Genomic DNA, 14,001 nt, shown 5'->3' with positions numbered 1-14,001 from the left:
TACTATTAGGTTGTGGAGGTTAGCACACTATAACGTTACAGCACGGGGTTATCCTAATTTTATGCATCAAATTTATTTCAATCCAACTCAAAAGTTTTGAACAACACAAAGTGAAGGTTTTATCCAGATCAAAACCAAGAATAGATTATGTGATCTAATCCAATTTCAGGATCCTTGTTTCCCTTTGTACAAGCCATTTTCAAGATTTGATCCAATCCGATAGCCGAAATCCGGTAACTGAAATCCGATAACCGAAATCCGATCACGTTTCTTTTGAACAATTGGGCCTAAACAATCAAAGCATATGTAAAACTAAAAAGCTATGCTACCTCATGTTCGTTTTGCTCGGACCCCGTAAATCACCGCTTGTGGTTATATTTATTATGACCGCCGCGCAGCGAAGCGGCGGTCATATAGGTTTAGTCAGATTTTTTTTTTTTTTTCTTTTTCGCATGCCCAAATTTCCGTCAATGATTCCCGGGACACTGAAAGACCGGGGTACACGAAACTTGGTGGACATGTAACCCCACATGGATAGCATGGAACCATCGTTTTTCGTTTTGATCTGTAGCCCCCCCGCTGAATTGGACCCCCCGAAAGGAGGGTAGGGCAGACACAGTTTTCTGTGAATATCTCGAAAACCGTAGGGTTTAGGAGGACCATTTTTTTTTTTGTATGTTGATCTCAAGGGGCCATGTCAACCCATTCCATAACCACTCATTTCATGTATAGCGCCACCTAGTTAAACACAAAAAAGTAAAAATGAGGTGGTGTAATTGAAGGTATCTGTGACCTAACATAGTCAAAACTGCACTAAATTGGAAGTGTAGGATCATTATGACACCCTCTGTATGCACGCCAAGTTTTGTGGAATTCCGTTCATGGGGGGCCACACAATAAATTAATTTATGTTACTATACACCAACTGGCCTGTAGGTGGCCGGAGACAGTTTTCTGTGAATATCTCGAGAACCGTAGGGCCTAGGAGGTCCACCTTTTTTTTGTATGTTGGTCTTAAGGGGGCATGTCAACCCATCCCATTACCACTTATTTCATGTATAGCGCCACCTAGTTAAAAATTAAAAAGCAAAAAATTAGGTGTTTTCATCACAATATCTCTGGCTGACATGGTCAAAACTGCACGAAATTAAAAGTGTAGGATCATTATGACACCCTCCGAATGCATGCCAAGTTTTGTGTACTTTCGTTCATGGGGGGCCTTACAATAAAATAATTTATGTGTACATTTAGTGACGTACACCAACAAGGATTCCCGGGACACTGAAAGACCGGGGTACACAAAACTTGGTGGGCATGTACCCCCACATGGATAGCATGGAACCGTCATTTTTCGTTTTGATCTGCAGCCCCCCCGCTGGACTGGACCCCCCGAAAGGAGGGTAGGGCAGACACAGTTCTCTGTGAATCTTTTATGGTATGTTGGTCTCAAGGGCCCACATCAACCTGGCTCATAATCACTCATTTGTGATTTGCCCGGTAAAAAATGAAAATGCAATATTATTCTGCTTTAATCGCCCCTATCTTCAGTTCAGTTATCTTCAGTTGTCATTCAAAAGATGTTCAGAACTGCACCAAATTTTATGTGAATGATTGACCTGGCATTCTCTGGGGGTCTGGGGGTATGCCAAGTTTCGTAGAATTTCATCCATGGGGGGGGGCTAAAAAAATTAGGTTATGTGTACATTTAGTGACTGTACACTCATTGGCCTGTAAATGGCGGTGCACACATATAAACATGCACACACACAGACACCCACATACTATCGGTATTAGAACGGCCGATACATAATTACAAATTCAGTAGGATCAAAAGAAAGCCAAAATATTCATCATCATCATCATGGCTGCATTTTCAGTATTGGCGATAAGTAGTCGTTTGTCCACTAGATGGCGCATCGTTGCAGTGAGACGTAATTTTGTTGGAAGTTAAAAGTGGGTTGGAAAAACAATGGACACTTCCTACAAGGACTGTAATTTACCGCAGCGAACATCTAATAAGGACAGGACGATGTTCACATGAAGTGTAAGTGAGGATGAAGTGAGGATGTTTATCGGACATGCTTGGTTTTTACTGCAGGTACGTTAATCTTGTAATATCAATAAGGACCTAGGTAATGTTACCGTTAGCGTTGGTTGAGTGATGGAGGCCCATTTGATTGATTGCATTTGTAGAAAACTATAAATGCGGTTATACCAAGCAAATTGATAGCAGCACTGTTTGTATCTTTCGACTGTCATTTATTGCACGTGCTACAAAATCATTCTGTGCAATGGAAGATTTACCAACGTTACACCGGTCTGATACAGTTTTGCCGTGAGACTGAGACGCCTGTTTATTTTGTTTTAAGTGCGTGCAGGGTGTGAGAGGGGAATCGATGTGCTTTGATTCCAGCTTGGTAGTGTACGTGTGTGTGAAGTATCCAAACAATGACACCTTCATTTCATTATGGCTGCTTTAGCAACACACCTTAAGCTATGTAGTGGGTCCCATTTAGAAGTGGCTACTTAATTCGCGCTTTCCTTGACTCATGGAGCTGCGTGAATCTTATTACAACTTTTCGCCACGATATGGCAGTTTAAGTCCGCTTGATACTGTAAGTCGTAAGCCATTGGTTTCCAAAGGAGATTTTATTTGTGTCGCCAGCATAGCCTATTGACAATTTATGTTGTAAATAGGCCTACCTTATAATCCTACCTGTAGCTTAGGGAAGCTAACAGCTTTCTATTAGGATCTAGTTTGTTAGTTACAGTTTTGTTATAACTCCCTAATGCATTTTTGCATTTAGAATAGCCAGAGCGTGTATATCTCAATCTGAAAATTAAACAATATCGGGTGCCTATGGACTAGGCTGGGTGAACCCAGCCTGATCTGCCCGCTATTTATTTTTTGATTTCTTAAAAGATTGAGCTTGGTCTGATGAAAGCCAGACTAGCCATGGACCTTAGTTACACAATGCAAGGGAACATGAATCAGCCTATATTTGCACGAACAATAACGGACAAAAGCTCTTCAACTTTGGCCCGTTAAAATGTGTATGAACAGTCTAGCGACGCATTTCATCAAGGCCCATTTGGACATGTCAGTTATTTGCACCACTGGTTAGATGTAAAACAGCATTTCGTTTCAGATTAGGCTACTGTTACTTAATTTGTGCATTAACAATAACGTTTCAGACTACTGTTACTTGTGCATTGACAATAAAGTATTACATGAACTAAAGATGACTAAAATCTTATGTAGAAGAAGAAACATTCACAAAAAATCCATCCATCCAAAAATGACCTTTGTTTTTGATAGCTGTTGAAAACGGCATGGAACTGACAGAGATGTTTTTGTTTAAAAATACATAAAAAATAAATAAATAAATAACATTATGCTGATACCTTTTGCTTTTCCCAAATACAATGTAGCCTACAGGTGTAAGTGACCTTTCATCAATCCAGTTGCAATGGATGAACTGTGATGACCTGCCCTACTTGTGATTGTTTAGAGAGGTTTTATAACAATGGTACATCTTCTTTGGCTATTCTACAATCTATTCACCTTTTCAGCACCAGTAGGCTACTTTCTGTGCAGCCGCACACACACACTCAGGCATGCCAAACAAGCATACACAAAAGTTTCAAGAGTGGGGGATGGAGTAAAAGATGGAGACAAATTGAAGTGTGATTTATTTTCGTGAAATGGATGTACAGGACTGAGCGGCGGTCATATTTTGTACCGCTATGCGGTACATCTAGTTATTATTTTTCCCGTCTCCCTAATTTTTTGTCAGCTCTAGCGCCTAGGCCCTTTGAGACAGAGACACCATTTCAACTTTAAAACGTCCGGTCAGTACCGGTGTAAGTTGGTCGCGAAGATGACGTCAGGTGGGCGTGTCGTTCGTCCGCCATATTGGATTGAACAGAAAGCGAAACAAAATTTTCACAAATTTGATCCGAACGCCACGAAACTTGACGTACATTATCCTTGGACCAAGCCTCACAAAAGTTACCGGAAGGATTTTTGATTTTCGAAAGCGTTTGCCCGTCACAGCCAAACGAAATCGGCGGCGAAGCTCCGAAACAGGAAGTCGTCCATATCTCAGGAACACTGTCACATATCGATACCAAATTTTGTATATGAACTGGGGACTCCAATGTGAGGGTGCATAAGCTAAAAAAAAAAAGAAATATTCCAAAAGTTTCCATCATTAGGCAAACCACCCACAGGTATTTGGTAACTCTCATCATTCACCTTTGCACCATTCACCTTCTATCACAATGCCTTCCAAGTATGCTCAATGTCTCTGGACAGCCACAATGTCTCCAGGCAACCTTGCCCAATCATGAAATCCTTGCTCTGCCATGGGATAGTATGGACTTACAAACTGAAATAGCAAGGAGAACAGTAGCTATATATAGCTTACATAATAGAGTTGTTTTCACATTGACGGTATTCAAATTTTGGTAAATAAATGTTTCATTATTGTTAAATATCATGATGGGAGAGTATTATTAAAAATGTTACAAGTATGCAAATTCATATGTTTACGGGAAATTAGGTTTTACTGGGTTGTTTTGTTGTAAAGACATGCAAGGCATTCTGGGCCGTAATGAACAGTGGTCGGCAGCACTCCATACGTATTAATATGAATAGGTGTTTCTGTAAACCTAGGGACAATAAACAGCTATCTCTGTTACAAAAACGAGCTGGTAATCGCTCATTGAAGAGGGAACTATGATAAAAAAGATTGTTTTCCTAAAAGCATGGTGTTGACAAAAGAATAAGCAGGAAATGCCACGTTAATCTTAAATAGCCTATAGCCTCTGAACGCTAGGTGGCAACGTTGTATTACATTTTACTAAATGCGGTGGAATTAGTGTGAGATTCACAAGGAAGGAAGGTGCAAATATTATGTAATTTATCATGGGAAATTATTGGAAATGTTATTTCTTGTTTATTCTAATTGCAAACCACACACATCTATTCGTAATCACACATACACATTTAATACTGGAAGACTGTCATTTTGTTTATTTGATGTTGCTTAGCAACGGGGACAGACTTCAGAGCAAAGATTCTAGAACAGAGCTTCAGAGAGACACGTCAGAGCCCGTCTACGGAGAGCCTTGCCACTCCGTATAGAGCTGGTAAGTCCCGCCCTTTCCGCTGGACCTCTAGATTGAAAAATCGTCAATGCAAGTGAATGTGAGAAAATAATTATTTTCTGGTCCCATTTGATTTGTGCCATGAATGTGAACATATGTCGTCTGTGAATTTTTATTATAATTTTTCATGTTACGAGTTTGACAGTATATTATATGATTCTTCGGCTATCAGTTGTGGAAAAGACATAACGAGAAAGACTACATGTCGCCTGTGACGTGAGCTAGCTCTAATCGCTAACATTAACTGAGATGCTAGTTTTTGTAACGGCAGGAATAAACACACATGGTAACAAAAATATTTGAAACATGTCTAGCTTCACACATTAACACTACGATACAGTGTGATTGTAAATGTTGTATGGTTCACTGTGTTCAAAGTCGATCTTAATAACCCTCTACATCTCGACCAACTGATGGTTGTTATGGGAAACTAGTGATCTGTCGTCTAGCGGAAAGTTGTAGTCCACAAAGTGCTCTCACACAAAGTTTAACCGCATCAAACTTCTACCCGCTCAATTGTAGCATTCTTTACACGAAAATTTATATTAAAAATTCACAGACAACTTATGTTCACATTCATGGCACAAATCAAATGGGACCAGAAAATAATTATTTTCTCACATTCACTTGCATTGACGATTTTTCAATCTAGAGGTCCAGCGGAAAGGGCGGGACTTACCAGCTCTATTAAGTCCCATTGTACCGAATTTTGGATGCAGTTCCACCAGAGTTCCACTGGGGGCGATCGCCATGAGTGCAGAATGAATGGGAGTCAATGGAGCTAGACGGCTAAATTTGTCTCTTTCACCTGATTGTCGTTGACAAATCTCAGATTTGATTGTAGTTTGTATAACTTCAACATGGGTTATAGGTCAAAAGTTAAATGAACGAGTACTTATGTCCTTTTGATTTCTTACAGGTTGGGTTGTTGTTGCACATAACACGCTAGCATTGTGCTAATGAATGACGTCATTGACACATTTTAAAGGCTTTGTAGAACAATTAAGTGACTTTAAAAAAAATAATAATCAACCAAGTGTATTTTCTTTGCCTCCCCTTTCGAATACAATACTCAAATTACTTGAAAAAAAATTATATCCCGAGAAAAGTGGATTTTGAGGGGTACAGCTCCATAGACCTCCATGCATTCTGCACTCGTGGACGAGCGCCCTCATGTGGAACCACAGAAGGAACTGCAACCAGTTCAGAAACCGGAAGTTTTCCGAGAGTGGCAGTTCTCCCCTTATTAGACATTCTCTGGTCACGTTTTGAGTTCGTGGCCAAGTAGGCTACCTAAAATATCGGTTTCCATGTGTATGTAGGGATGGGCAGAACGAGGCTTTGTGAAACAACGAAACGTTCGAAGCAATTGCGCCGGAATGTGTCGAGGTTTCGAAACAATCCGACACACGTAACTCCATGGTGACATCTAGTGGCCAGTTTTGCTAACATCACATTTTGACCGTGAAGCACAACTGCTTCAGACGAAGAATATAAATAGCCAACATGGAACGCAAGATTACGTCCACAGCCACGTGGTTCAGTGGTTAACACACTTGCATTCGGCCGGAGCGGCCGGTGTTCGACTCCCTGCTGGTGCTTAGAAATTTCAGACTAGTATATGCGTTCAGTAACTAGAACATTTTTATATCTGCCAGTTAGATGTTTTGTTATTTCAGTTTCATAGTACATTATCCTTTGGAATATGCTGGAGAGGAAAATGCTACAATGGTTTTAAAATGTAGGCTATGCTTATGGCCCAGGGTTTTTCTTTGGAACATGTTGTAGGGAAATAAAGGATACACGTGAAGCAGGTTAGACTAATCAGGTACAACAGGGGAAAAAAATGTATGTCAACATACATTTTTATTATAACAGTTGTTCTGCCGTCTTGGCATTTAATCTGTTTCTTGTTTTTGAATAAACCTCCCCAGCCTTGGAAAAAAATCTTTCACAAGGCACACTTGTTGCTGGCATGCACAAATATTTTTTTGCCATCACAGTTAGGTTTGGATAAACCACTCTCCTCTCCTGCCAGTATTTCAAAGGGTCAGCTGTTCTTGAAATAAAGGCATCAGTCATATATTTTTTTTTACTTCTGCTACTATCTAAATATTAACGTCACTAGACTATATCTATCTAAACTATCACTCACTGTCTGTCTAGCCTGTCAATTAATCTATATCACTAACCTATCAATCACAAGTGCACTATAAATCGCTATATCTTTATATGTCTCTATGTCGCTATATCTCTCAAAATCTCTCTCCTCATAAAAAACCCACAAAGACAGGATGTGTTTGAATGACTTTTAAGCATTCTGGGACTTTGTAATTTAGATCAAACAGGTGTTTACTCGGGTAATTGGCTCGCGCAGCAAGTGTGCCACCTGTCCAAACCAAATTGAAACACCACGAAGCCTCACTAAGCCATGGTCACGTGACATGGGCGTTTTGAACCACACTTCGAAACACTGTTCGAAACATAGACATAATATACATAGACGCCGCATCGACCGCTGCTCCCTACTAGCGCTGACGAGATTTGGAGCCGCCATCTTGGACCGGTCATCCACTCCACTCAGTGTAATCTGTTTGGCCGGTGCAATGAGCTGTCAGCACACTTAATTAATCATATCTCACTGAATACCGAACAGATTTTCACGCGGTTTTTTTTGCTGCAAAGGTCATACATGTAGCTATGATACAGGCCACATTGTTCGAAAATACAAAATACAACCAATAGTACGGTAATGTTAAATCTTACTTGTGAAAAGTAAATCCCCCGAGTATGGTCCGCCGATTTGAGCAGGAACATGCTGCACAGTGCTGTCATCTTGTGTTTTCTGCTGCAACGCAATGAGGAGTATGACCGGTCCAAGATGGCGACCGCATTTCTTGTTTCCAGCAGCCAATGCGGCGTCTATGTATATTATGTCTATGGTTCGAAACACTTGGGTTTAGGAAGCTCGACACTGTTTCGAAACGTCAGCTTCGAGCGTCACATTCCTATGTGTATGTGCTGGATGTGCTTCCTTTATGAAAGTAAGTGTTTTATACAGTTAACGTTACAGACATAATGAGTCATGTTGTAGTGGTCCACATAAATGTGCCCCTTCTGTTATTAGAATGCTAAGCGGAGATTTTAACATCATTCATTTCTTGTGTGGCTAGAAGCTAGCTAGCTAGGGAGGAGATGTTGCTGTAACGTTATGAGATTTATGTTGCTTAGGGTAATGCCATGGTCATTTGAAATGAGATGCTTGTACTCGTAACTTCGTCACTCGTAACTTTAGGACTCCTATTTTTACTAAGAGTAATTCAGGAAGCATTTTAGCCCTAAAAGTAGCGCCTGAGTCTGTGACAGCTTAAGCGAGGACTCCTAATAAGACCGATTCACAAACAATGTTTTGTGGTGGCATTTCACGTCGCGATGTTTTGAAATCCGTCTAACAATCACGAGGGAACAATTTTGCATTGTAGGCATAACTAAGGGATGCAGTAACACCACCAACAACAACCAAAACTAGCCTACTCATTGTTTACATGTACATTAAATGTAACGTTTCATTGTGAATCAAATTAAAATATTCTCCTCTTTGCAAACGTTGGCATAGGCATATGGTGACAGATTAATTTAATAATGTTGCTGCGTGAATCACGGTAAGCGCGAATGAAGTGGCCACTTCTTAATGGGACTCACTGTATGGAAGTAGGCTAAGTAAAATAGAGATGTTTAAAACAAGGTAAAGTTAGGATATGCCCGCTTGACAATGGCAGAGATAACTGGTCTTTGGCCATAGCAACCATCCATTTAGAACGACTGGCCTTCATAGCAACCAAGGATCTTAGCTGTGATTCATGTAGCTACAGTATGCATGCAATGTGATGCAAACATAGACTGTTCTATACAGTCTATGGATGCAAAGTATAGAAAGGTGATGAAATATACAGAGACAGGTCAAGAAATATAGTGCAATGTAGACAGTAGTATACAGTTGATTTACAGAAGGTGGTTTAGAGTAATATGAATTAAATATAAATATGTGCAGTGTATTAGCAGTTATCTCATACAATAAGTAGAATAATGTATGTAGATGTAGCAGTAACATTATAATAGTATAAATAATAATATAGATATATGCAGTGTATTAACAGAATATAATAAAACAGATATACATAACATACAGCTATGTGCAGTGTGGAAACAGTGTCATTGTAGTGCAGAAACAACATTATAAGAGTAGTAAGAATAAGTCTATGTGCAAGATGAATAGTATAAAGATCAGTAGAATAACTATGTATAAATGTAATTACAGTAGGCTTTAATGTCACGCAAAAAGTACAACCAAAGCTGAGCTTGATCAACTAGAACGTCTAAAGAACCAGAACTTGAGTGTAGTTTTTTGCTGGGTCCCAGGCCATGTTGGTCTGAGGGGAAATGAGAAAGCGGACAGTGCTGCTAAGCAAGCCCTCAATGAAGAAGTCACAGAATCTCAAATCCCTGCCCCAGACCTTAAACCTATACTGAACTCTTACATCTCAGATAAGTGGCAATCTGAATGGGATTAATGTACCAACAACAAGCAAGGAATGTGAATTTTGGCACATTTTCATGATCCACTGGGTCGTTATGGGCCACACAAAATACGGTGTTGCTAAAATTACTCCTATTGTGGCTATTAGAGACATGCGCACACACACACAAAAAAAACATCACTAATGTTGTGGACATTCCTTTATTCTGAGATACATCAATAGGCTCTCAAAACAATCCCAAACAGACATAAGGTCTTTATAGAGCAAATCTATATAGATTATTTGTCAAATAAACCAGTAAAACAGAATTAGGGGATGGAATATATAACATTCACACTCATAGCTCATATTTTTTAAATAAATCAGTGAAAAAGTATCCTGACAAACAAGCAGCATTTTAATGCCTTAGTCATATTTCATAATTTCACATTTTTCTCTAGGTTACCTGATAGCCCAGCTTGAGAGGTGCAAGACGCGTGACATTATTTATTTTTGCAGCCAATCACTGCTGTTGTTTTATTTTATTGATTTGATTTTATTCATAGAAGCTAAATTCGAAGGCAGGCCACAGGTAAAATCCAACGAACTGCATTCACCCTGCAAGGCAATAGTTGAATAGAGCTTTTGAGGTATTGCCACTGCTCCAACACTGAAAGGCACTGTTAGAATGCTTGGATCAAGCCAGGTTCAGCATAGCGTATGTCACTGTCTGCTCACGTTGGTGACCGGACCAGGGCAAGTACACTTTCGCAGTTCCCGCCGGAAATGCAGTCTAGTTTAAAATGTAATCCCTTAAATGTACAGGTGTAACTGTATTCTGAATACCACCGATTTAAATTGTAGCTGTATTTAGTAACTCATATTTTGTATTTTAAATACATAATCCAGAAATTCTTCCCTGCCTGTGGACAAGTGGACCCAAATAGAGTATCACAATCCAGGAAAGACTACTGATGTTAAAATCGTTTTGTTTACCCAAGCACCATATTTTGGGAGGGAAGTTTAAACAACAAGAGGTACTACTAGGCCGTGTGATGTGCTGCCATGTTCATGGCTAAAAGCGTGAAGTCTAAAAAGCAACCTGGAAGCCTGCCACAGGTAATGGCAACCAGGAAGAGTGATAATGAGCCAGATTTCCTTAAAGCTCTCTTGAACACCCTTCAGGAATGCCCTTTTGAATTGAGGTCAGTGTTGACTGCCCATCAGTCATGCAATCTTTGGCTGATATGTAACTGGAGGCTAATATTTAATTTACCAGGAAGTACTGTATTGGAAGAAAATCATGCTTTCGCTTATCACATAACTAAGGCAAAGTCAGAGTTGTATATAAAGGCAAATGCATTTCACGCTTTCTCAGCCTCACAACATCGCAGCATCACATCACACACAGTAAAAGAGTGACGGCAGGGCTAATAGGACGTGATCATTGCCCTCTATCCTAGAACACTCTTGAGGATTATTTAAGTCTCTACAGTCGTTCGTCTCAACCTCTACATCCACCTTCATCATGAACCTCCTGCTTGTGTGCTATGTGGCTTTCTCTCTGGCTCAGGTAGTTTATATTACTTCACATTTGACATTATATTCAATGTGATGCTATGCTTTTGTCATGGTGTTCATTCACATACCATAGTGTGACATTCTGTCATAGTACAGTTTGACAGTGAGAAAAGGAGAAATGTATTTTGACAGAAGGAAAGTTTTGTCATTTTTGTTGTTTCTCCTGTTGTATTCAACATTAAAATAAGCCATAAAACCTTATCCATAGGTGTAAAATTGTTAATTTCTCTCAATTGCTTCGAGCAAACACTTTCAAAACAATTAACACACAGGCTTAAACAGAAGTATTCTTCTGTTTCACACATTGCAAGTTCTGAATTATGCAAGCAATTATTAGCTGTGAATAGATGTTTTCCATTTCTTTTCCATCCAATAGAGTTTGGAGTTTATCAATTTAATTGTTAATGTAACATGTTTGAAAAAGTGTATAAAAACATGTGAAACCAATAAAAAGGTAATTATGAAAGATATTTGTTTAAGTATAGAGTAATTTATGAGAGTGTTTTATGAAGTAGATGTCATTGTTTTACCTTTTCACTTTATTGGTGTATTGTTAGCCTGTTATCAGTTCATTATTCGTTTTACTTTCATGCCTTTCACGTCTCTTTCATGATTTTGGTTTATCATTCACCTTTGTTTGACTAGTTCTGTTGCTTCCTGTTTTAATCTCTACTTCTTAATATCTTGTTTCTCCTTGTCACATTTTTTAATTAGCATGAGAGGTTTATAGTGTTTCACAATGATAATGCATAATTTAAGGTCTCTAGAATAAATCCGACAATAAACCCATTTTATTTCCTAGTTGATCCCATACCCTAAAGCCATTTTTCTTCTCTGTTATTAGATGACCTCAACCACAACAACAATCAGAAACACAGCAGTTTCTACAACAACCAGGGGAACCACCACAGGTGCAGCTACAGCAACAAAAAACACCACAGTCACCTTGAAGCCCACAGAAACAACAATGGCAAACACCACATCTGTCATAACCACAGTGGTTGAACCTACAACAACAACAACAACAACCATGCCAATCACCACAGCTAACCCTAAATCCACCACCACAAGTGCAACTACAGGAACAACCATGGCAAGTACTAGAATTGTAACAACAGCAAGAACCACAACAACTACCACCGTTGAACCCACAAAAACAACTAAAGGAACCACCCCAGGTGAACCTACAACATCAAAAACCACCTTGAAGCCCACAGGAACAACAATGGCAAACACCAAACCTGTCACAACCAAAACTACAACCATCTCAGCTGGCACCTTGGGAACCAGTGCCACCTTGCTAAGCTTCATGCTACCCATAATTCCTCTTCTGTTAAGTTTTGTGTTCAGCTTAGACTGAGATTTGTTTGCATACAGGAGAATAGAGGCAATTTAGGTCATGTTCATTAAAAAGTAATCCATCCATCACTGCATTTATGCATAGTGAAATCAATATGGTATTAGTCAATTGCAATTGTCAATTTCTTGAATTTCCCCTGGGGATCAATAAAGTATCTATCTATCTATCTATCTATCTGCAAGTTATTATCCCCTTTGCATGTCTACGTTTCATCTCTGATTTTTTGAAGGCTTTATGAATTAGCAGTTGAAGTAGTTGATGGAATTACCAAGGGTTAATCATTATTGCTTTCTACTATTTATTTGCTGTTAAAATTTTGAATGTGAGGAACAGATATGCATATACGGAAATTATCAAAAGGAATAGGAAGGACAAACACAGTTTTCCTATTGTGTGTACGGATGTTGCTTTTTTAAATTTTACTTTCTTAAAATCTTATTTTCTCATGGGTGGGGACTACGGGGAAAATACATCTATATACTATACATTTACTGAAAAACAATGTGTGAAGTAACTTGATTTCAAGAGATGAAATTAAATGGGGATGAAATGGAACACAATAAAGCATATAAAAATCTGTTCTTGGCCTAGATGAGTATCGTTTGTTATGATTGCTTGTGGCTGAGAGGTAGGCTTGGGCTATGCTCTGTCTTTGAGCATTGTCTTGGTTAGTCATGATTTTCACCAGGGTCTTCACATCTATTCACAGAGCCACAGATCAGCATCCATGTCAAATGTAAATTGAATTTGGCATCAGAATGATCACCGTTATTTAAGCTGTTGTTGAAACCTGGCTGACTTCAGACAGCGAAGCTGTTCTTGTTGAGACTTGTCCCCCAAATTATAATTTCTTCCACTCAATTAGACAAGGCAAACGAGGTGGTGGAATTGCCTCCATTCTCTCAAACAAATATAGTTGCACACGAGTCAACTTTGGCGAATTCGCTTCCTTTGAGTATATTGCCCTCACTCTGAAGGCTGACCCAGCTGTACTTCTATTAACCTTATACCGCCCTCCTAAACTATGGACTGGCTTTCTCGACCAGTTTTCTGAACTTATGTCGCTCATCATCACTAGCTATGATCGGATAATTGTAAATGGCGACTTCAATATTCATGTCAATAAGACAACTGATGCTAAAGCCAGTAAGTTCCTTAATGTGTTGGACAGTTTAGAGCTAAAGCAGCATGTTACAGGACCCACCCACAACCTTGGCAACACCCTCGATCTAGTCATTTCCAGAGGGATAGAAGTCACAGACTTATCAGTAAATGATATAAATATGTCTGATCATCATTGTGTATCTTTTAATATTGTACTACATACTCCAAAAATTCATCCCGAAATTACAATCAAATCGCGACTCTTGG

General features: G+C 39.3%; 1 protein-coding gene across 1 annotated transcript; it reads left to right on the top strand.

Annotated features, from left to right (window-relative positions):
- The first annotated feature begins 10,760 nt into the window (after nt 1-10,760).
- LOC121695981 (salivary glue protein Sgs-3-like) lies at nt 10,761-13,209 on the top strand. The gene is made up of 2 exons (XM_042077249.1): nt 10,761-11,262; nt 12,115-13,209. Exons 1-2 carry the CDS (start codon nt 11,218-11,220, stop codon nt 12,628-12,630), a joined length of 561 nt encoding a protein of 186 aa, XP_041933183.1. The 5' UTR covers nt 10,761-11,217; the 3' UTR covers nt 12,631-13,209.
- The last annotated feature ends 792 nt before the right edge of the window (nt 13,210-14,001 follow it).

This window comes from Alosa sapidissima, chromosome 21 (assembly GCF_018492685.1).
Source record: "Alosa sapidissima isolate fAloSap1 chromosome 21, fAloSap1.pri, whole genome shotgun sequence".
Lineage (NCBI taxonomy): Eukaryota > Metazoa > Chordata > Actinopteri > Clupeiformes > Clupeidae > Alosa > Alosa sapidissima.
Note: the sequence above shows the minus strand (reverse complement) of the source record. Positions and strands in the feature narration are given on the sequence as shown.